Genomic DNA, 25487 nt, shown 5'->3' on the forward strand with positions numbered 1-25487 from the left:
TATACTAATGTTGAAATGAATGAAAGAGGGATTAAAATAATAATGCATGTTTGTTGATTGTTAAAAAGATCACTACTAACCACATTTCTCCATACTAAATGTTAGTTGGGTTAATTAAATATATACACTGTTTCGACAATAAATTACAATTTTTCTTATTTGCTAATAGTAGATACATGGATTCTGTATATTTCTCAACTGTACAATACGAGTCAATTGCCTCTATCTTAGTATTTTCTTTCTGTTCTCAAGTTTCCAGAGACATGGGATGACCTTCCATCCAACCGTCGAGTCACAAGCGTGTGCAAAAGGGGCTTAGTTGGGGATCAAAGGCTCTCTCCTTAATGGATTTTATCGAACACATTTTCTTTCACGGGTTCATTCATCTGCCTGTATTATTCACAGTAGAAGGCACTTCTGTTGGATTAGAAGGCAGTGTCTGAGGCTTTGGCGTGCCAACAGTAACAGCGGGATAGTCTTCAGGTAGCACAAAGTCATTCCATTCCACTGAAGCTGTAGCTTAGTGTCAAGAAAAATTCAATGATTTACAGGCTTACGATGAGTGAAAATTTGAGCAGCAACAAATATGATTTTAAATTAATGAAAGAAATATCACAAAGAGGAGGATACGTTCTGTGTTCCACATGTCTGTGATGCTAACATCAGCAGCATCTGTTAAAAGCCAGTAGTCTGCCTCACTCTGAGCAAAGAAAACAGAAAACACCAAAACTCGGATTAACTTGTTCCTTTACTAGTCACATATTAATATATTCAGAGCATTTTCTTGAAAATTCAATTATAAACTTTTGAAAGTGCTTTAAATATAAAAACAAGTTGAGTGATTCTGTGAGTGATATCCCTTGGACAAGGTCAAAATCAAACTTACATCAACATCTGAGGGAACAATCTTCATGATCCCACTCACAGAATCCTGTGGGGCATTAGGATCAACACAAGTTTCGTGATCATGTTGTCTCTGCAATTTGGTGCTATCATCCTTGCCTCCATCAGCCATATCCATTGTTGCTGGGTTCTCATTAACTCCAGAACACGATGGAATGTTCGCAGGGACCTGAACCCCATCAATCTCCTCGAACTTTTCTTCAAATTGACTATAATCAAGGTAGAATAAAGATGGGCATTATTAAACTCATCCAAACTCAAAGTGATGCAAGCACAAAGGAAAAGGATAAATTAACTGCACACTGCATAAGATCAAGTCGATATATAACCAAAAGCAAAATAGTACCTAACTAGGTAAACATCTATTGGGCCCATTGTGCTCCTTAGGACTACCCTATATCTCCTCTGGCGATAATCCACATCCTAATAAGAAATTGAAAATTCTTGCTGAGAAACTCAAAGTGTATATAAATGAATTGAATAAAAATGAAACATTGTCATATGTCATCCACTTTGGAACTACCTCATCAGGATCTGGAACTTCCAGAGTGGTACCATGTGGAGCCTTGATTGCTATTAAGGTTTCATTCTGACAAAAGCAATAAATTATTAGTTTAATTCAAGAAAGACAATGTAAGAACTGTGCCAAGCATGAATGATAATTTGCAAGAACAGCAATAAACCAACCTGGAAGCAGGGTAAACCCTTGATATCATCTTCAGTGACAAACAGCCACCTGAAACAGGAAGTTGTCGGAGTAATTAAGCCTTTTGAAATAATTGTGTAATGTTGAAGTGACTGAATAGTGAAGAATATAAAAGAGATGTAAACTTACTTCTGGTTATTTTCATCTTCACTCAGGTCTCTTAATCTTTCTTCCATTTCCCTGCCAAAATTTAGATGCATCTCAGCATAATCGGAATGTTGGTCCCAAAACAAAATGGAAGCAGAAAAACTACAAACCTTATTTGCTCGTCTACTGTGCGCTCTTCAACAGATAATTTCTCAACTTCTGCCTGCAAAGAGAAAATATTTCTGTAAAGCAACATAACTGCAATAAGATGATAAAAAAAAATCCGGTTGTTTACAGCATGACAGATGTGGAAATGAATTAACCCGTCCTCTAACTGATATCATCATAACTAAAGGTATAAATTACTCAAAACAACCCACCAACCAGGCGTATCTGAGTTCTGATTACTTTCATCAAATGTATTGCTAGGAATGTGAAACCAGTGATGCAAGTATTGAGAACTTTCAAGTTCCGATTACTTTTGTCAAATGAATTACTAGGAATATGAAACCAGTGATGCAAGAACTGAGTAACTTCAAGGTAGAAAAAAGACGTGCCAAATGAATGAGCAGAAGTTCTCATTTACGAAATTAAACGCCAAAGTAGAATTCTAACCAACCCACGGGTAACAAAGTATATTAAATATCAGCTCATTTCATTCTATCACTTTCACACTAGTTTTTGCTATTAACTAAAAGTGTGCATCCAGCTGAAGATCAACAACACTGGCAGAGTGAGCTGACACTTTAGAAATTAAAATAATAAAGAAGGAATATTTTCACACTTCAATACACAAAAACCAAGCTGAGCTAAATGATCAGTAAGCCGAAAAAACAGATTCCATAATTTCTGTACCTGTAAGCTAGCATAATTGTCATCAGCATCCCCGGGCCTTGAGATATCAAGTCCCCTAAACAATCAGTAGTTCAAGTCATTAGAATTTGAGTACTTCACATGTATAATGTTTACTACATCTACATTTTAAACTTTCACATTATTTAAGCAATGGCATCAAACTTTACAAAATCTAAGAAGCATTTATTATCCATACTTCCACTGAATTCTATTTTTAAGCTTCTTCTCTATAAGACCGATTCCTTCAAGGACATTTGTTATGTCATATATTCGTCTCTTTTGGACCTGTAAAAACAAAGAAGAAGAAGAATGTTAACAAAAACTACACCATAAGATGATGAACCACCAACCACAATAGACCACCAGGGGAAAATATTATAGATGCTACACCTCTAAAGTATCAGCAGCTTTATTCAGATCAAGGATACCATCTTCCGCATGCTTGATTAAATTGATGAACTTCTTAGTCAAGAGACCTGAAATGAAATGACAGGATATTTTGGTATTCTCATACTTATTCCCTATATAGTATAAACATTTTGTAGATTTAAGAAAATAAGTTAATCAAAGCGTAAACAAGAATTCTCATACCTAGAGAGCTGTCATAACGACAAGGACCAGCTGGGGTAAGATTAGGGCCAGAAGGAGAACCTGTCAATTTTCACAAAAAATCCCACTAAATGTACTGGAACATAGAACGAATTATATGGGCGCCAACTAATCCATACTTTCTGGAGCGTATCAACTTATAGTTAATAAGAAAAACTTACCGACATTTGAAATAGGGGTTTGAGGTCTAGCTTTACTGCACTTTGTAAGCCTTGATGTTTTAGTAGCTTTTCCAGCTTTTACTGATACAGGAGTCTGCAAAGAGCTATTAACTACTTCAAATCTAGGACCTGCTCTATCACTAGATTCAACTTCATAATCAACGATATCAACTTTCCTCTTCAACTGCAAAACGCCATTTAGTTGTCACAAAATCCAATTAACATCAGCATTATATGAACTTAAACAAAAGTAATTTGTATAGGAATTGAATGAGAAGCAGAGACAAAATAAAAGTGGCACAAATTGGTAACCATGTCATTTAAAATACTATTGCGATGGAAACCTTTATGCTTAAAAATGAGGCTGTTTAATTTAAGAAGTAAGAATTTCATGTCTCAAAACCAGTTAACAATCATGCTCTCTTTTCTACAGTTTTCCAGCAAGCATTGAAATCTTAGAAGGGAAGAAAAACACGTACAAATGCACTCATAATGACAGTATGGCCTACAGAATCTTCTCAAAACATAACATTATTTCCACCATTTATAGTATGACAAATAATAACTCTAAACTCTATACTGTGAGGAACATTACAAGTCATGCATAACATCCAAACACTGAAGAATCGGTACTCTATAAAGGTTAACCATCTATCAAACACTTACAATTGGCAAACAATAAGCATTCAAACCAAAAAAAGTGAACAGCATTACAGCTTAAACAACCATTTAAGGACCATCAAAGAAAAACAACAATCAACAAATGCACATACAGTAAAGTGTCTAGTTGTTCATATCAGCGCCAACTGAATCTTCAATAAGCCGAAAAACATTACACTAAAAGCTAATGCAGTTAATGCAATAGTCGATAAAACTGGAGCAGTCAAATTACCAAAGGAAATTTTTATGCATAACAAACTTCAGTTGACAATTTATCACAAATCTGAAGTTCAAGAACTTATTACAGTACAATCTATGACTTTACAACTACTTGAACAAGCAGATCTTAATACAATTGTCGAATAAATTATGTCAATTTAGAACCAAACAACCTTTCACTACCAAAAACACTCAAACAACGTAAGCTAATCATAATTTAACCAATAAACTGGAAAAGATTACAGACCAGAGGCTTAACAACGATACCCTCAGCTTCATGATCAGTGAGTCGGTGAGTCTCAGGACCGAACCGGTGATAATCGGCGGGAACTGAAAAAGGCGGCTTCATAGACGAAAAAGGAAGCTGATGAGGCTTTAACGGTTGCCGGATCTGCTCAGACGGCTGAGCCGAGGGGTTCGAAGCCTGCGCGCCGGACATGGGAGTGAGCCGAACCGAAGATCGAATCTTGGAGGGAAAGAAAAGGGATCGAAAGGGTTTCGGAAAATAAGAAATTGGGAAAGAAATAAAAAAAATAAAATTGGAGGGAAAATTTTGATTAATGAAAAGAGAAAAGGAAAGGTTGGTTGGGAATTTTGGAAGAGAGTTTTGAGATCTGATTAAAGTGATTATTGAGAAGTTGAGTTTAGAAAGAGAAAAGAAAAAAAGCGGGAGAAAGAGGAGAACAGAAAACGAGGGAAGGTTTGGCAAAGCAGGAAAGGAAGGAAAGGAGGGAATTTGGTTCGGATATAGATGTGGAGGGAAGGAAGGAAGGAAGCACTTATTATATATTTTTATTTTCATTTATTATTTATTTTTAGGCAAAAACAAAATTGGTTTGGATGTGTTGTGGTAATATAATGTGGTTGGTTTCTTAAGTTAAGTAAGCATTAAGAAGTGGTGTAGTGTTTCCAATTCCACTACTTTAGTCAAAATCATTCAAATCAATTTTATTGTCGACAAGTAAGAAAATCATATTAATTTTTTTTTTAATTTATAATAATAAAATAACAAGAGTAATAACAAAATAGGGTGTTAGAGTTTCTAAAAGATATTTAATAATGAGTTTCATTTTATCTCTTTTTGAAATGATTTTTAGACTAATTTCTTTAAACAAAATTAAAATTAAACTAATTTGTAAATGGAAATTTACATGGTATACTAACTTTTGTTATTTTTTTACAAAAATACTGTCAGGCGGTATTTTTTACTGTTTTACTGTGTTTTTTTATAAGTTTTATACTGTTATATACTGTGTTAAATTTTCACTGGTGTTCTACTGGTATTTTTTAGTTGTTCTACTGTTATTTTGAGTTAGTTTGTTTTGTGTTTTACTGGTATTTTATAAAAACACAGTATTTTTTAAAAAAATTCTGTGTAACAGTATTTTTGTAAAAATTAACCCAAATTCCAATATTTTTATAAATTTCCCTTTGTAAATTTGTTTCTCTCATTCAACATCTGTTTGATGTTACAGAAGTTAATTTCACTTTGTCTATTTTTTTTTTCTAGCTTTGATAGAAAGAATAGATTGATATAGAATTTTTTTGACAATAACTAGTTTACTGTCAAAAGTTGTTATTGGAGCTCGGTTGCTCGACTTGGGTGAGGTTAAAATTTATCTTCTTTTAGGTCTTCTAAGTGGAGGAAATGTCTTTGGACGCTCTCTCTTTTCCCAATGATAGAGAATTTTGTCTAGAAAGCTATCCTGAATTTTGTACCAGCCTATTGATGATGATGATGCTCTGTAGTGGATGGGGAAACGCCATCTTGAGAGCGTGTAGTAGGCCTTGCCATTAAAGAGCTAGCCAAGGTTGCAACTGATACCATATGAGAAAGAACAGAGGAAAAAATAGAAGAGAATTGCTCTGTATATTCTTTTTATTATAATTTGAAGTTAATACAAACAGGTATTTAGAGTCTTGGTTAGTTGGAAATAACTAACCAAGGTAAAGATCCTAACTGAACCTGGTAAAACCAGTACAAGAAATTAAGCTGAAAAATAACAGAAAAATAGCTAAGATTAGTGACTTGTAATGTTAGGCACGGAATGAATATGCTTCTAATGTATGTCTTATCTATTTACAGAATAATGAAACAACTCTTCATGCTTTGTAGTTGTGTCTTTATGGGTGGGGTTTGAGGGATTTGGATAGTTTGAAGATGGTGTCTAGTTTTTATGAATTTCTGGTTGGGGTTATGGATAACTTGTCCAACGCAGAAATTGAAGAATTTCTCGTCCTTTGTTGAAAAATTTGGTATTGTCGCAATACTTTGGTGCATGATAAAAAACAAATTTCTTATGATATGGTTAATAGTTGGGCTCTTAGCTATCTTTGGCGGCTCCAATATGCCCAACACCATTTTGATTCGTCGGCCCCTGTGAGTTCTCCAAGGACTAACTCTTGTCATATGGGGGAGCGGGTCCTAAGTTGAATTTTAGAGTTTAATTTGTTTGTGGATGTCGGCATCTGTTCTGAGCGGAAGCAGGTTGGCATGGGGGCGGTTGTGTCTCATTCTAATGGTGAAGTGATTTTGTAATAATCGCTTAGCTTTAATATAAGAATTAGATTCAAAATTATACTTTTAATTATTATTTACGTAATTATGGAGATATATTTAAATTCTAGGCGTTATAATTAGGTTATACATAAATTTTATATTTTTATGCCCAGTAACAGTAGAATGCGACGTATGGTCTATAGAGTCATTTTATTTTGGTTTAGTACTTTAGAAATAGTGGGCCATTATAGATAGACATTTGGTATGTCGGGATTGTACAGGGTTATTAGGTTTGACCAAAATACCCATAGGTGGCAAAGTTACTTCATGACGAAGCAAGAGATAAATTGGTAACTTTACCCTAGATTTTGTCTTTAGTGATAGGTGGATTTCTACTAACCTTTAATTAATTTAATTTTCTTTTTGCTGAAATAGGTGAGTTTTATTCATTTAATCACTTAGAAGCAATTAGAAAATTGGAAGGAAATTATTTGTCTCTTTCTCCCTTAGGGTTCGATCAAACCCAAATCAAAGCAACCAGAAAGTTCTTCAATTTCTAGTTATTTTCTGAGGATTCCAACAGAATTTCTAGTAGCCTTAGTCAATTTCAAGTTCAAGGTAATCTCTTTACTTATTCTCTTTAAAATTCATAGCAAAAATTAGGTTTTCATGCATAAAATTTGAGTTAAAGTTGTTGTAAGAATTGTTTAAGTTTGATTCTATTTTTAGAGGTTGTTTTGATGTTGTTTGAGCTAGTTTAAACTTCTTTGGTTGCTGCTTGTTGTGTTTGAACAAAGTTTGAGCTTTTAGCTCAAACTTTGCTCTTCCATGGTGGATTGTGTTTATGAGGTTATTGTCCAGTTCTTTTGTATGAGTTAAGTTTATCATGATCTAATTAGGTACTCTAGAAGGTTTGAGGCCATTTGGGGTTGAATTGAGACGTGTGTGAAGTTTTTGGGGTTTCCTACACTGAACTGGTCGATCGGTTTAGTTTTACCCTATAGAACTGGTCTATTGGTTCCCTTAGGCAGAACCCATAAAAACTGGTTTTCTAGTTGGGATTCAGTTTACCGATTGTGGCAATTTTGAGCACCCTAGATTTTTATGTTTTAGCGATATGTAGGGTATTGCCATGTTAACCATCGATAGGAAAACTTTTACTTTCGATTTTAAGTCCCCAAAAAAGTGATTTAGCATATCACTCATCAGTTTTACGTATAGGGGCCTGTAAATTGTCGAGCAGCAGTTTCACTCAGGTTAACCAATACACCTGAATTCAGGATCGAGGTAAAATTAGTATAATATGAATATATGATTACATGTTTAGCATGCATGTTAGATTATATTAAAATAGAGGCATCAATATACATAGAGTTATATTGGATATCGATGAATGTATATTTGGCATAAGTACTGATTGACGTTATCACATCGGTACGACTAGAGTACCGAGTATAGGCTGATATTATGGTCAATAGTATTATCGTACAAACATTCTAGACTCAATATGTGTGGGACGTGAGATAGGGTTATGATTGGGTGTATGTGTGCCTCATCGAAATCCGATTTATGTTTATGATATGATTATACTTTTCTTATTGAGTATGTCGACTCACAGCTACTGTTTACATGTGTAGGTATGGGCAAAGTTAAGGCTAAATAGCAGTGAGTGTGAGCATATGAAGATTGTATATATCGCGGCGGTTAGACCTGAAGCGTATGATCTTCGAGACAGTAAGTTGTATTTTGAATAGTCGCTATGCGACAACTTTTGTATCTAATATTTTAAAATATGGTTGTAAATATTTTAAATACGGGCTCCCGATGTATGCAAAGGATGTTTGTTTTCATTTAAAGGGTAATTAAGTAAATTTTTAATTAATCACAATTTTCAACAAACCCGTTGATTAGCAACGAATTGCACACAATTGAGAATTGCCAAAGCTTCTAATTCGAGGGCATTAGTAGTAGGAAAGTTATTGGCAACCACTTTGATGCATATATCACCTTGATAGAAAACAACCCTCAGAAGGAGAGGAAGAAGACAATGGGGTATCAAACTGAGGGAAACAAGCTCCTGATGAGGTTGTCACCTTTTGGATTAGGTGAATGTATGGTAAGGTGTATGTATTATCGAGTTCCATCTTAAAATCACTTTGCAATGAGAATAGTAGTTCATGTATCTTATGTATGGTATTTAATTTCCACATATTATCAATGTGGGACTCTCCCACAAAAATAAACTAATTATCACCATACCATAAATACGGTCGACCTAAGTATATGACAACTTAAATTATTGCACAAGATTCTATATATTAAAAGACAACTTTTTATCATCCCTGTATATAATATATATAAAAAAATATTCATACTTTTTTGTAATATAGTATATATGATAAATATTCATACGAATAAATATGCACTTAGCATTTAAAAAAGTAGATAAAAAATCTTGTGGTTTGGGTGGGCATCATCTAATGGAATCCAATTGAACCAATCTAATCCAATTACAAAAAATTAGATATCCAATTACAATTGGATTGGATTGGATATTAAAAGTTAGATTCTAATTGGATTGGATCGATTATTGGATGTCAATCTCAAAATTCAATTAAAAACTGATCTAATCCAATTACATTTATATATATTAAAAAATTATTTATATAATAAAAAAATATAATATATATTTATTAGATTTTTATTAGATTTTTTTTATGTTGAATTTGTAACACTTAATTGTTTTGTATATTTATTTTCATGATGTTTTGTTCTGTTTTATTACTTAGAAATGTTATTTTAATTATTTAAAACTTTTAACTAGATTACACTTGTATGAATACCCTTGAATCAGAAGCTTTGGTAAATCTCAAAGCTTGTTCACTTGCATGTAAGGGAGGTTGGAAGCACATTACTATCATCTTTGATTGAAAAGCGATTATGGACTTCCTTAATGGTGATGTAGGCATTTCTCACTGGAAGATTATTGTGATAACCTGTTCCATAATTGACTGCTCGACTCATTTTCTTGAGTGTAATTTTCATTTCATAGCTAAGTCCTTTAATGGCCAAGCTCATTTTGTTGCCAACTAGTCACGTTGAAGAGTTTACTCTAGGGGAAGCTGCCCCCTTTGTGGTAGGCTATTGTTGGGAAAAAACCTATTGCAATTAACCACAATATTTTCCCTCTTTGTATCTCAAAAATAGAATATTTATCAAACACCATAATATGCAATATCAAATATCAACCAAAGCACCACAAACAATATAAAATACACAAATCAAGCATAAAAGTGAGACGCCAAGATTTTTATGTAGAAACCCAATACGAGAAAAAACCACGGGACCGTAGTCTGCTCAAATCATCCACTATCACCAAAGTTCAATAATGGAATTACAAAGTTCTTTTCTAGTAAAACTAGAGGCTCACAACAACATCAAGATTAAATAATCTTGGATCACCAATACAATCATCATCATCATCTCAAAAGATGGATACACAAATAGAAAAAGATTGGGTCTCTCCAAGTGGGTATTGTAGAAGAGCACCTTAGAGAGGACAATCTGTTAGACTTTTATTTGGGCTTACATTAAATTTTATTGGTTTTATTAAAACTTGGGTTGATTGGATAGTTCTTTGCTGTTAGCCCATGTTGTTGGTGATCAACTGTTAATGGGCTTAGCATCTGTGTGTAAAGTCTAGGTGAAACAGAAGTGTGGACTTTTCTAGTTGACTGAAGCCTTTGATGAGCAGGCCCAACCCAACTAGGGTTTTGTAGCTAAGTCCCCTCCCTAACTCTATAAATACATATTGTCTCATCACAATTGTATACCTTTTGATAATCAGATAAATAAACTGCTTCTGATTTAGAGATCTAGGGAGGAAGACTTAGTTGATAGTATTGCACTATCAAAGTGGAGTAACTGCTGTGGATCAAACAGAGATAATTGCTATGGATCAATCAGGTACACATACCTAATTATTATATATTACTATTGTATTCTATGTTATATACAAATAGATCTTGGGTTTATTATTAATTTTTCTATCATGTGGTATCAGATTGCCTATTGTATATGATTTAGAACCTATAATTAGTATAATTAATTTGTATATGTTAATTATCCATAATTACATATTAATTTTGTTATTATTTTATGTTAAATTTTTTGTTTATAAATCTTAAAACTTTAGAGGTTTTATTCATCGTTAAATTCTCTTTCAATTGATATATTATATGCATGAAATCATTATGTATATTATGAGAATTTTAAGTTTAAAGTTTTAGGGTTTATATATATATTTTTTTTTCTTTATGAAATTAAATTTAGGTTTTTTGATTCTATTGTTTATATACTAAAATTGATGGTGCAAATCTCATTACCATCTAATTTACAATATTTCTACATCGTTTAATTTGAATTCGGCTGCAATAAAAATCAAAATCGGGCACTTTTTTTTTTGTTCTTAGTTTTCGGATTGAACACAATCCGATCGAGACCCTTATCGTCATTTATACCCAAAATTAATACAATAGATCAATTAGAAATTCCATCCCGAGCAAAACCCATCGAAAATCGCAAGTTTTCGTCGTGTTTTTTGCCCGGAATTCGTCCAGACCCGACTGCGCACGAACCGGGTCGTGCGACCTGCCTGGAGATCCGGCTGGAGGAAGAAGATGGAGTCCAGCCGCAATGCCCACTCGCACAGCCGGCGCGTGGGGGCGCGTGCGGCACCGCCAAGTGTCGTTTTTCAACGTTTTTTTTCCAGCGTCCTTAAAATTTAATTTCTGATTTTTCTATGATTTTTAATTAATTTTTTGACTCCGTTTAATAATTATTATTATTTTAATGATAATCATGTAGTTAAAAAATTATTAAAAATATTTTTTGATGATTTTTTGAAATCTGTCAATCATAGAAATTTTTTGGGTTTCTTCTCGTTCCATATGACATAGTCACTCTCTTGTTTAATTTATCTTGACTATGTAATCTTCACCAATATTCTTTATTTCACATTTTTCCATTATTTGTTGTTCTAAAATTTTAAAACTTGATTGTTTGATGTAAAAATAATGTGTTATGGTGGACACTTTATTTTTTATTATCAATATATTACAAGCAATTTATATATAACTTTTTAGAAATTTGGTTGAAAATTATTAAATTTTTAATGATTATTTTATCACCAAATTTCATATGTTATAGAAAATATTTATTTTGGTTGGCTATATGTGTAATTACTTGCCCAAAGGTAGTAGTTGTATATATTAGTTCACATTCCATGAAGTGAGTTAATATTAAATGTGTATATTTTAATTATTTGCCCAAAGGTAATAATTTAAATATATAAATTTATTATTATTTTTTGCTTGAATTAATACATACTTTTAAGAAATTTATTTGCCCAAAGGTAATAAAATTCTTAAATGATATGTATTTTTTTCTTTGTTGTTAACTTCATGAAGGTAGATAGATCATGTGTGTGTTATATTCTCACCCCAAAGGGGAGTTTATAATGACCAGTTGACTCTACAATATTTTCTAATGCATTGCTCATATTGCTTATTCAAGTTTTAATTTTTTGGATTTTTCGGTCTCCTTTTTGCGAACAACAATAACGTTTTTATCTGAATTCTGAATGCTTCCAACTTTAAGACATGGAAACGAGATGTGAAAATTACTTTAGGCATAATAGATTTGGACTTATGTCTTCGAGAAGAAAAATCTGCTGATCTTATTCTAATATCAGAATTGTTGCCCAAAAATTCTTCATGCACATTGGAAAAATTCAAATCATCTTAGTCTCATTGCTATGAACCGTTTAATTCCTGAACATCTTTTGATGGTTTGCCAAACACCTCAAATACTAATGAGTTTTTCAAAGTAGTAGAAAAACTATTTCACACTAGTGAAATCGCTAAAGCTGGACATCTTATGGATGAAATGGCAACCATTAAGTATGAAAAATCAAAGGAGTGCGAGGTTTTATTCTGAAAATTATTCATGTTCAGTTCGAGTTGAAAGAACATAATATTCCTCTTCCCGGCTTTTACACCATTCTTTAAGTTCTTCATGAACTCCCTACCTCTTTTAGCTTTATCAAGACTGCCTAAACACTTATAATAAAGCATGGAGTGTTAGTGACCTTATTTCTCAGTGTGTAGCTGACACAAGCAAGATAACAAATTGAAAAGAATGAGTCTTCTCACTTTGTTTCTCACCTCAAGCCTAACAAAGGATAAAGAAAATATGAAAAGAAACAACCACAACCAGAGGCTAAGGGATCTCAAGCAAATAAGTGAGAGGGAGTCAAAGCTTAAAGTGGCACTTATGTTGGAGTTAATGTTATCTATGTTGGCACACTTATTCTTGAATTACAGTTTAGTGTTCAGATTATTTTGAACAGTAATTTCTTGATTCCTACTTTTAAAGTAATTCAGTTTCGCTTCCGCTTTTTTAGTTAAACAATGAATTTCTTTTCTTTTTGCCAATTATAGTGTTGACATTATGTTTGACTCCGAATAATTGGAAACTATTTCTACTCTGATATTCTTTTCAAATTATCATTGACTTCCTTAGCTTCCTTTTTTAATGTTGTGAATATTGTGGATAAGAAATCTTATATTAAGATAACATCCTTCTTATTATGGCACGATAGATCGGGTCATATTTCTAAAGAAAGAATTGATCGATTCCTTCTAGCTAAAATTCTTCCTCCTATTGATGTTTCTGGTTGGAATACTTATGCTGATTGTACTTGTAAAAAATTGACTAAAATAAGAAAGCAGACTGCTATCTATAGTCACTCTTTATAAGAGATTATCCACAATGACATCAGTGGACCTTATTCCACCACGTTGTGTAGAAACAAGTATTTTATAACTTTTATCGATATTTTTTTCTTCTTTCTTCTTATGGTCTCACCTACCTGATCAAAGACAATCCAACGCTTTTGATAAAGTCAAAATCTTTCGAAATGTTCTTGAGAAATAATTGGGCAGAGTCATAAAATTTGTTCATTTTCATCGCGGAGGAGAATATTCTGGTTGTTATAAAGAATCTAAACAACACATGAGGCCTTTTGCTAAATATTTTCCAGAAAATTGTGTAGTTTCTCAATACAATATGTTAGGTTCACTGAGCAAAATGGCGTTGTTGAAAGGAGAAATCGCACTCTCATGGATATGGTTAGAAGCATGATGAGTAGATCAAATCTTCCAGAGTTTTTATGAGGTGAAGCACTCATGACTGCAACTTATATTTTAAATCGTGTTCCCAGTAAATCTGTTCCCAAAATCCTTTTGAGTTGTGGATTGAGAGGAAGCCTAGTCTTAATCATCTTTGTGTATGGGGTTGTCCAGCTAAAGTAAAGATTTATGATCCTAATTTGAAAAGTTAGATTCGAGAACAAATCGTTGTTATTTCATTGGTTATCCAATGCGCTCAAAAGGCTATCGCTTTTCCTGTCCTACTCGTGGTACGCGAATTGTTGAATCTCAGACTGCTAAATTTTGATGTTGCTGAAAATATTCATTCACCATCTCTTGAAATGGGGGAGTCATCTAAAGGAATTTTTATTCCTATGTCTTTTTCAAGAGATGATAATAATAGCAGTCTTATTCTTACTCTAGTTAATAACGCTCCCATTGCTGATGAATATATTGCTCCTACCATCTAAGATGACGAGGGTCCTACTATTGATGAGGAACCTATTATTGAAGAAGGTTTTGTTGTTGATGAGGGTCTTGTTATCAGAGAAATCAAATTGTGGAATATGTCATTCAAAATGATGGTCAATAAATAGAGGTTATTCTAGAAGTACCTCCTATATGGAGATCTCAAAGGCAAAAGATGTCAATAAGGTGTGATGATAAATTTATTTACCTTGGAGAAGGTGAATGTGATCTTGGTCATTTTGTGGAACCTCTTACTTTTAGTGAAGCACTTAATAGTCCACATTCTTCAAAATAGATAGAAGCTACGGATGATGAGATCGACTCCATGAAGAAAAATGGTGTATGGGAGCTAGTTTTATTACCTGATGGTTTCAAACCAATAGGTTGTAAGTGGATTTTAAAAACTAAAAAGGATAAAAAGGGGACAGATTGAAAGGTTTAAAGCGCGTTTAGTGGCTAAAGGCTTTACTCAAAGAGAAGGTATTGATTACACTGAAACTTTCTCACCTGTTTCCACTAAAAATTCATTCAGAATTATTATGGCCTTAGTTTCGTATTTTGATTCAGAGTTACATCAAATGATTGTTAAAACTGTTGTTCGATCTGAATGGAGAATTGAGTGAGCAATTTTTTTTTTATGTCTCAACCTGAAGGCTTCGAGGAAAATTGGAAATGACAATTTGGTTTGCAAATTGAGATGATCCATTTATGGTCTCAAACAGGCATCTCACCAGTGGTACTTGAAGTTTGATAAGGTTGTGACACTGTTGGGTTTCATCGAGAATAAGTTTGACTAGTGTATTTATATGAAGATCAGTGGGAGTCATCATATTTTTTTCTTGTTCTTTATGTAGACGATATTTTACTTGCCAGCAGTGATTTGTCATTACTAAATGAGACCAAAAATTTTCTGTCTTCCAATTTTGATATGAAAGATCTTGGAGAGGCATTCTATGTTTTGGGGATTGAGATCCATCGTGACAGGAATCGAAAAGTTCTTGGCTTACCTCAAAAAGCTTACATTAATCGTGTGCTCAAAAGGTTCAACATGGATTTGTGTAAAGCTGGTTCTGTTCCTATTCTGAAAGGGGACAAGTTCACTAAGCAACAATGTCCTAAGAACGACTTGGAAAGAGGAGCAATGAAGAACATCCCTTATGCAAGTGTAGTAAGGAGTTTGATGTATGCTCAGGTTTGCACTCGACCTGACATAGCTTTCGTAGTCAATGTTCTTGGGAGATATTTATCTGATCCTGGCCATGATCATTGGGTTGCAGTCAAGAAAGTTTTGAGATATTTGCAAAGAACGAAGAGTTTTATGCTTGTGTATAAGCATATTGACAATCTTCGAGTTGTTGGTTATTCAGATTCAGATTTTGGTAGTTGTGTAGATGATTTAAAGTCAACTTCTGGCTATATTTTTACTTTGGCAGGTGCTGCTATTTCTTGGAAGAGTGTTAAACAGACTTTGATCACATCATCTACTATGTATGCTGAGTTTGTTGCATGTTATGGGGCATCTTTGCAAGCCTTGTGGCTGAAGAATTTTATTTCGGAGATACGAGTGGTTGATCCTATTTCCTCTCCTATACTAATCTATTGTGATAATAATATTGTTGTTTTCTTTTCAAAGAATAATGAGATTAGTAGTGCTTCCAAATATAAGGAAATAAAGTATCTCACTATTAAAGACTTGGTTAAGAAAGGAGACATTGTGATAGAGTATTGAAAGACCAAGTTGATGTTTGCAGATCCTCTAACCAAAGGATTAAGTGCCATATTGTTTGATAAACATGTTTTTTGATATAGGCATTTTATAATCTTTTGCTCCTTTGGGTTAGTGGGAGTTTCTTGCTTTATCTTTTGAGATTACATTTATATGTAATTTACTTGTTGATGTTATGAACTATTTTGTGGGCCAATACTTTTTTGATTATTGGATGTTTATGCTTTCAGTTAGGCTTTGTTATATTCTCGAGAATAATTGAATTGAAAGCATGTAGTTCATATCTTGTTGTGATCATTGTATTTTAAGTATATTTACTAAAAGACAATGATATTTTGTTGTCTTAATGTTTTAAGCAAGTTTAGTGACATTTACTTATTTATTAAGTAGTGTATGTTATATTTCACTGGCTTATTTATTAAGCATCACGGTATCAGTGAAATTGAGAACTGATAAGGATATTATGTTATTTTAAATTGATCACATGTTGAACATAATTCCTTACCACACTACTAGACTTATTGACCATGTCGATTTAATACTTTGGTATTTTGTGATTATGAATGTCTTTTGTTGAGTTAAAAACAATATGATTCTCATAGTTCATTATCAAAGGTTAAATTTGACCGGTATGTTGAGATGCTATCAGAGAACTATCATTTTTTAAAGTGGCCACAAATGTTTTCCTGTTGTTCAACCCATGAGTCGTTTTCAAACAAAATTATTTTAATATAATATATATATGTATTAAAATTAATGTAGCCCAAGTGGGAGAATGTTAGACTTTTATTTGGGCTTACATTAAATTTTATTGGTTTTATTAAAACTTGGGTTGATTGGATAGTTCTTTGCTGTTAGCCCATGTTGTTGGTGATCAATTGTTAATGGGCTTAGCATCTGTGTGTAAAGTCTAGGTGAAGCAGAAGTGTGGGCTTTTCTAGTTGACTGAAGCCTTTGATGAGCAGGCCCAGCCCAACTAGGGTTTTGTAGCTAAGTCCCCTCCCTAACTCTATAAATACATATTGTCTCATCACAATTGTATACCTTTTGATAATCAGATAAAGAAACTGCTTCTGATTTAGAGATCTAGGGAGGAAGACTTAGTTGATAGTATTGCACTATCAAAGTGGAGTAACTGCTGTGGATCAAACAGAGATAATTGCTATGGATCAATCAGGTACACATACCTAATTATTATATATTACTATTGTGTTCTATGTTATATACAAATAGATCTTGGGTTTATTATTAATTTTTCTATCACAATCGCCAAATCGGAACTGGTAGATTTGAAGAGCACCTTGCAAGGATTCACCACCCTAAATTTGAACTAAAATGGATGAGAATCAACCACTTAATCTTCAATGCAAAGTGGCAATATCTCTTTCTCTCTCTAGCTTTCTTTCTCTTCTTTCCCTCTTTTTTTTTTCTTTTTCTTTGGTTGCCTGTTGCTCGCGATACCTACAGCCACTTTCCTTTTTTTTTTCTTTTAATTGTTCCAAACAAAATTGGGCCTTAAGCCCTTAAATGGTACAAGCCCAACAATAATAGGCTGACCCAACAAATCTCCCCCTCCATCTCAATTGGTGGGCTCTACTAAGCCCGCTCTTCGCCTACAAGCTTTGAGCTTCTCTTTAGGCAAAAGTCTTTGTCAACATATTAGAACCATCTCATTGGTGTGCACTTTTTCTAAGTACAATTCTTTCATCTCAACTACATCACAAATCCAATGATATCTTACATCAATATGCTTAGATATTGAATGGAATATTGAATTCTTGGAGAGGTGAATGGCACTCTAACTGTCACAGTAGACAATGTATCTTTCTTGTTGCAAGCCTAACTTTTGTAGGAACTTTTTCATCCATAAAATTTCTTTACAAGCTTCAGTTACAACTATGTATTCAGCTTCTGTAGTAGACAAAGCAACACACTTTTGTAACCTCGATTGCCATGAAATAGCTCCCCCTGCAAATGTCATCAAGAATCCTGAAGTGGATTTCCTGAAATCACAATCACCAGCCATGTCTGCATCTATGTACCCATCAAGAATAGGTTCACCACTGCCAAAGCATAAGCACAACCTGGAAGTACCTCGTAGATATCTCAATATCCATTTCACTGCTTCCCAGTGATCCTTACCGGGATTAGAGAGGAATCGGCTAACAACTCCAACTGCATGAGTAATATCTGGCCTCGTACAAACCATAACATACTTCAAACTACCAACTGCAGATGAGTAAGGTATTGAAGCCATTTCTTGTTTATCCTTCTCACTTGTAGGACATTGTTTGGAGCTTTGCTTGAAATGACCTACAAGTGGAGAACTAACTGCTTTAGCTTTGCCCATGTTAAATCTTTCAAGAACTTTTTCAACATAAGCTTCTTGAGATAACCAAAGTTTCCCATTCTTCCTGTCACGGGAAAATCTTCATTCCAAGTATTTGTTTTGTCGATCCTAAGCAAAAGACTTGCTCAACTCTTCCTTTAGCTTTTCAATCTTTCTGGCATCATGATCAACAATCCACATATCACCAACATATAGCAGGAGAATAATGAAACCTTCATCAGAAAACTTCTTTGTAAACACACAATGATCAAAAGTACTGGTATATCCATGGCTTGACATGAAGGAATCAAACTTCTTGTACCACTGTCTAGGTGCCTGTTTGAGTCCATATAAGCTTTTTCTAAGCTTGCACACAAGATTCTCTTTTCCCTTGACTTTGAAACCCTCTGGCTGCTCCATGTAAATTTCTTCTTCCAAGTCACTATGAAGAAATGCAGTTTTCACATCAAGTTGTTCTACTTCTAAATTCAAGCGAGCAGCTAAACCAATAACAACTCTAATAGAGGACTTTTTCACAACAGGAGAAAATATTTCTTCAAAGTTAATACCTTTCTTCTGACCGAACCCTTTCACAACCAATCGTGCCTTGTACCATTGTGAGCCATTGTTTTCAGTCTTATACCTGTAAACCCATTTGTTCTTGAGAGCTTTCTTCCCTTTAGGCAACTTCACCAAGTCATATGTGTGATTCTCATGTAGGGATCCCATGTCTTTTTGCATGGCTCCATCCCACTAATTATTATGCTCATGTATAATAGCTTCTTGGTAAGTTTCTGGCTCTCCCCCATCAGTGAGCATTACATACTAACGAGGATTGTATCTTGAAATTGGTTTACGCTCTCTTGTAGATCTTCTTACTAGAGTCTCAACTGGTGGTGGTGGAGGTGCTTCTTGATCCTATTCAGTTAGCTCACCATCATCATGAACATTATAATCAATATTCTTACCACGATCTTCTTGTTCATTTGCTTTTTCATTGACATGCTCTTCATGATTTTCCTATTCATCTCCCCCATGATCATCATGCACTATGGGTGAAGGAACTGAGCTAGTACTCACAGGAACATTAACAGGGAACTTTTGCTTCTAAACTTTGTCACTGTCTTCAAACATTTGATCTTCAAGAAACACTACATCCTTGCTTCTAATAATCTTTTTGTTCACTGGATCCCATAATTTGTACCCAAAATTCATGATTGTACCCTAAGAAAATACATGGTTTTGCCTTATCATCAAGCTTGGATCTCTCATCTTTAGGAATATGAACAAATGCTCTGCACCCAAAGACTCTCAAATGACCATATGAGAAATTTTCCCCTCTCCATACTCTCTTAGGCACATCACCGTTCAGAGGAACTAAAGGAGAAAGGTTAATCAAATTTATTGCAGTTCTCATAGCCTCCCCTTAAAAGGACTTAGGTAGCTTGGCATGGGAAAACATACACCTAATCATTTCTTGGTTCTGTTCATTCTTTCTGCCACACCATTATGTTGAGGAGTTTTTAGAATTGACTTCTCAAGCTTGATTCCATGGAGTCTACAATAGTATTCAAATGGACCCATGTACTCACCACCATTATCTGCTCGAACACACTTTAACATACTTCCAGTTTCTCTTTCAATTTTGGCATGAAGTTCTTTGAAAGCATTGAGCACTTGGTCTTTAGATTTCAAAACAAAAACCCAAACTTTTCTAGAATGGTCATCAATAAAAGTAACAAAATAAAGTGCACCTCAAAGAGTTCTAGTTTGCATAGTACATACATCAGTGTGAATCAGATCAATAACATTAGATCTTCTAGATGGTGGACGTGTATGAAAAGAAACTCTATGTGTTTTTCCAGCTAAGCAATGATCACAAGTTTTAAGAGGCGTACCTTGCGAATTCAGTAAGAATTGCTTTCTAGCAAGAGTTTGAAGTCCTTTCTCGCTGATATGACCGAGCCTTTGGTGCCAAAGATCAATGTTTGCATCTTTTTGAACTGCATTAATCTCTCATTTGTGTAGCTTAGCTTCCATGACATAGATAGTATTCACTTTCTTTCCTCTCACCACTACAAGAGAACCATTGGTGAGCTTCCATTTACTTTCACCAAACCAGTTTATGAACCCCTCATCATCAAGTCTTCTAGTAGATAATCAAGTTAAGGTGAATGTCTCGAACATGCCTAACATCTTTGAGAATCAACTTGCTACCAACATTAGTTTCCAAGCAAATATCTCCAATACCCATAATCTTCGATGCGCCACTGTTTCCCATTCTGACATTGCCAAAATCACCAGTAGTGTAAGAAGTGAAGAAATCACTACGAGTAGTAGCATGGAATGAAGCGCCAGAATCAATCACCCAACTACAATCTTGGGTAGCAAGACTAACACACCCATCATCACATACAATGACAACATCACCTTCAGTGGAAACTGTATTATTTTCTTTCTCATTTTCCTTTTCTTGATTATGCTCTCTTTTCAAATTCTGCAATCCCTTATTAAGTGACCTAGCTTGTTACAATGATAACACTTACTATCTTTACGAGACTTGGATCTTCTTCTAGAGCCATGCCGATATTTAGTATAACTTCATCCCCCCTGTCATGCTTTTCAGTGACAAGAACCCCAGAAGAAGAAGAAGATTCACCTTGTGCTTTCCTTCTGGCCTCTTCATTAAGCAAACTATCTTTGAACAAATCCATAGTCAAAGTCCCTTTTGGCGTGGAATTAGAAACAATTATCACCAACGTTTCCCAACTGTCAGGTAAAGAACTGAGGAGTAATGATGCTTGCATCTCATCATCCATATTCATCTTCATGGCAACTAACTGGTTTGCAAGACTCTGAAATTGACTTGTATGCTCAACCATACTACCACCATCCTTGTACTTTAAATTTACAAGTCTTCTAAGTAGAGAAATTTTATTACCAGCCGTTCTTTTGGCAAAGAGATTTTTTAGCTTTTTCCAAACGACATCAGCTCTGGTTTCATTAAAGATATGCTCATGAAGATTTATATCCATCCATCGTCTAATATAGGCCATGGCTTTTCTATGTTGAACTTCCCATTCCTCATCATCTAACTTAGACGGCTTCTCACTACCTTTAATAGGTTTGTACAAATCTTTATAATAGAGGAAATCTTCCATCAATTGCTTCCAAGCGGAATAGTTTGATAAGTTCAATTTCATCATTCCATCCGACTCATCTATTTTTCAACACACTAGAATTTAACATCAATCAACCTTGGCTCTGATACCACTTGTTGGGAAAAAACCTATTGCAATTAACCACAATATTTTTCTTTTTTTTTTTGAATGGAACAATATTTTTCTTCTTTGTATGTCAAAAATAGGATACATATCAAACACCACAATATGCAATATCAAATATTAACCAAAGCACCGCAAACAATATAAAATACACAAATCAAGCATAAAAGTGAGACACCAAGATTTTTACGTGGAAACCCAATGTGGGAAAAAACCACAGGACTGTAATCCGCTCAAATCATCCACTATCACCAAAGTTCAATAATGGGATTACAAAGTTCTTCTCTAGTAAAGCTAGAGGCTCACAACAACATCAAGATTAAACAATCTTGGATCACCAATACAATCATCATCTCAAAAGATGGATACACAAATAGAAAAAGTTTGGGTCTCACCAAGTGAGTATTATAGAAAATCACCTTAGAGAGGACAATCGCCAAATAGAAACTGGTAGATTTGAAGAGCACCTTGCACCCAAAATTTGAACTAAAATGGATGAGAATCAACCACTTAATCTTCAATGCAAAGTGGCAAAACCTCTTTCTTTTTCTTCTTTTCCTCTCTTTTTCTTTCTTTTTCTTTGGCTGCCTGCTGCTCACTATGCCTATTGCCTACAGTCCCTTTCCTTTTTTTTTTTTCTTTTAATTGTTCCAAATAAAATTGGGCCTTAAACCCTTAAATGGTCCAAGCCCAACAATAATAGGCGGACCCAACACTAATTTGATTTTAATGAAGGTTATTTTTGCAATATATATATATATATGTAAATATATACTTGAAAAGAAAAGATAAAATCAAAATTATTTTATTTTACTTACAAGTCTAGAAAAGATAATAAAATGCTAAAATTTAATAAATTGTCATTGTTAAAATATGTAATTATTTTTTAAGAATTTTTTTCTTTTCACACTTTAAAATAATTTTTTTTTTTTACATTTTTACGGAATTCCACATAGAAACCTCCATAGACACTAACGGAGCAACCAAAATTGCAGCCAAAATCCACATAGCAACCCACATAGAATTACCAGAACAACTCAAATATTAAATTTGAAAAAACAATTAAAAAATAATATATAAAGTAATTTCTCTATTTTTTATTCATAGTTAGGTATATTTGTGTTTTTATTTTCAATTAATAAAATAAAATAAGTAAAAAAAATGTAAAGTATTCTTTATAAAAATAAGGAGAATTTTTCCTTTTTTTTTTTTCCTTCCTAATTTTAGTAGAAAACAAATAAATAAAAATCATTACCACGTGAGTCTCATACTTGGAAAATTAAAACACACTTGTACAATTTAGACTGCAAATGTACTTCAAATTCAAACATAGCAAGAAAATTGGAAGCAATTTCAAAATGAATCCAAATGTTAGGAATAAGTTAAAATAAAACTTTTTGAGCAACTTCAGTTGTTAGCTGTGAAGAAGGAAAGTTAATAAACAAGACTTTTCGATAATCAAGACTTGCCAAGTCTTCTTTTAGAAACATAAATTAGTGTAAGGAGTGTTATCTTATAAGATTCTATCGACAATTCATAATATATTTTCCACATTCAAAGAACAGCAATCAACATAATCATATTATCTACTTTTTGAGCAAGTGTGCTATGTCAGGATCATCCAAGTTCACATCCAACCATCCATTCAATTGCATGTACTCTATGTAATGATCCGGAGGCCTCACTGCACGCGACTTTGCTGGAGTGAAGCCATGAGTCCTCTCGAGATCCCGAGTAAGCCACCTGACATAGGCATGGTCTAATGGAGGAACAATCTTCAAGAAAATTTCTTCGGGCTCTTGCTTCGCCGGTTTGTTTCCCGTGTTTCCCATGTGCTTGCTTCCCCAAAATCCAAGTGCAAACTGTTAGTCAGTGATAAACAATCAGCAGAACTTGCAAGGGCACACTTTTAACAGGGTACACAAGTCCATAAAGTCATTGAATTCAAATTATGAAAATTTTAGTTGAAAACTTTTTGCAAGCAAAAAGAGCCCACGAATGATATTAGGATCCATATTCAGATTGGACATGTAAACATGAAATCAAAAAAGCCAATTGTGGAATAAAGAAAGATTGAATAGCATGCTCAACCCACAGATTCCAGAATCTCTTAAAAAATATATCACAGCCACTTACTAGCCTTCAACATGATAAAACAAAATTTAGAACAAGGACTAGGAATCTGTCACCGGCATGCAATAGCTCATATACAGCTCAAAAATTATAAGAATTCATAAGAGGTTTTCAACAGTAAAGCTCATAAGATAATGTTCCATGCTGACTCTTTTATATCTCAGCTAATGAAGTTTTGAGATTTTGAGCATAAACCAATTACAACTTCTTATTGATTAATTGATTGATACCCAGTTCCTTAAAAAAGAATTTAAACATCGGACTATGTTGGGTAAGGCTTTCTAATAGAAATATAAACCTAAAAGATGACATTGCACCAATCTCACCAGCAGCTAAAGGAAAATGTTATGTGGTTCACCGCTAATGAAAGAGCAATCTCCATCAATATTCTTGGGCTTGCTACAACACTATCTGACTCTAGTATTGAGAGCAATTGCATAGAAAATCTTCAAAGGTTTATTCTAAGTACATGATTCATCTATGGTAAAGAGCTTTTATACTCATACCAAGTAAAGTAGGACAGTTTTCCACTATATAAAAGTTTATTCTTGGTTCTGAACCATCCATCTTTTTATGATATATAATAAATGAAATGAAACAATTGTAATGGTGCCAATTTGTATGTCATTCATTCTCTTTGGCTAGCAATTATTTGAAAATTTATAGTTTCAAGAACTTTAGATAAATTTGCCAAACTAACCATTTTAAATACTAAAATTTACAAAATAACCTACCTTAATTTACTCTAGCACAGTGCAAATCTATGATCATTTTGCGACCATAATGATCGTTTATAGTCACATAGTGCAATTCATGATTGTTTTTGCGACCAAAGACTAGTTTACTAATAAAAAATTTTGTTAAATTGTTTTGCTAAAGATTTTCATAAATTTTTACAAAACAATCAGAACTCCAATATTCCCATTGTAGGAAGGAGAACACAAAATCTTTACATACAAATAAAAATGTTGAAAATTTATATTTTGAATGAATACAATACATTATTTCAACATACCAAAACTGTTTTGTAATCCTCAGGTGCTAACATGAGCTAAACAACACAGCGTATGAAAATGATAATTATATATACAGAAATCCATATGAATAAAATTACAGCTAAATTGAATAAATGTAGAAGATTACAACAACAGCCAAAATATAAGAGGGGGTCACTCACTTGGATTATTGAGTGTGATTCACAATGATATACGAACCCTTAGATGATCACTCCAATGAACCTGAAGAGGCAGATGGCCCTTTGACTTCTTCTTTTTTGCAAGATGCCCAGAAAAATCTTCTTCAATTTCCCCTCTTCCTTCGATTCGAGATTCGAGAAATCTTCTACTCTTCCTTCAATTTGAACGAAACCCAGAAAGATAAGCTTCAAAGCCTTGACAGTGGAGATTGGGTGCATTTGGGCTCAACAATCATCGATGCACACTGAGTACGTGGCAATTCTTCATTGGTAATTAAGCACCTATCCATACGGTAAATTTTGAGTTAAATTTGAAGGGTAATTTAGAACGTCAGTATTGTATTATATTGAATTATATATCATATTTTTATATAATGCTATATTAAAATTTAATTTATACTAAAATATTATATATTTAAGTATTTATAAAAATTAATACCA

The 25487-nt window shown here is 33.7% G+C and overlaps 2 protein-coding genes across 4 annotated transcripts; both read right to left on the bottom strand.

The window, feature by feature from the left end:
• Positions 1 to 17: 17 nt before the first annotated feature.
• Positions 18 to 4971, bottom strand: LOC115719558 (transcription factor E2FB). The gene is made up of 14 exons (XM_030648652.2): positions 4448 to 4971; positions 3322 to 3505; positions 3143 to 3202; positions 2942 to 3027; positions 2748 to 2836; positions 2552 to 2606; positions 1867 to 1919; positions 1739 to 1789; positions 1591 to 1639; positions 1427 to 1492; positions 1250 to 1326; positions 887 to 1112; positions 631 to 700; positions 18 to 513 (listed from the first exon to the last, which is right to left on the bottom strand). The coding sequence occupies exons 1-14, from the start codon at positions 4637 to 4639 to the stop codon at positions 383 to 385; spliced, it is 1389 nt and encodes a 462-aa protein (XP_030504512.1). The 5' UTR covers positions 4640 to 4971; the 3' UTR covers positions 18 to 382.
• Positions 4972 to 23152: 18181 nt separating this feature from the next.
• LOC115721355 (uncharacterized) lies at positions 23153 to 25273 on the bottom strand. Of its 3 annotated transcripts, none has more exons than XM_030650636.2 (2): positions 25029 to 25273; positions 23153 to 23553 (listed from the first exon to the last, which is right to left on the bottom strand). In XM_030650636.2, the coding sequence occupies exon 2, from the start codon at positions 23548 to 23550 to the stop codon at positions 23305 to 23307; it is 246 nt and encodes an 81-aa protein (XP_030506496.2). In that variant the 5' UTR covers positions 23551 to 23553; positions 25029 to 25273; the 3' UTR covers positions 23153 to 23304. The 3 variants fall into 3 exon arrangements, with proteins under 3 accessions (XP_030506496.2, XP_060965959.1, XP_030506495.2); XM_061109976.1 differs by having other exon boundaries at positions 23153 to 23557; XM_030650635.2 differs by having other exon boundaries at positions 23153 to 23580; positions 25029 to 25270.
• Between the last annotated feature and the right edge of the window lie 214 nt (positions 25274 to 25487).

The sequence above is a fragment of the Cannabis sativa genome, chromosome 2, assembly GCF_029168945.1.
Source record: "Cannabis sativa cultivar Pink pepper isolate KNU-18-1 chromosome 2, ASM2916894v1, whole genome shotgun sequence".
In the NCBI taxonomy this organism is placed as follows: domain Eukaryota; kingdom Viridiplantae; phylum Streptophyta; class Magnoliopsida; order Rosales; family Cannabaceae; genus Cannabis; species Cannabis sativa.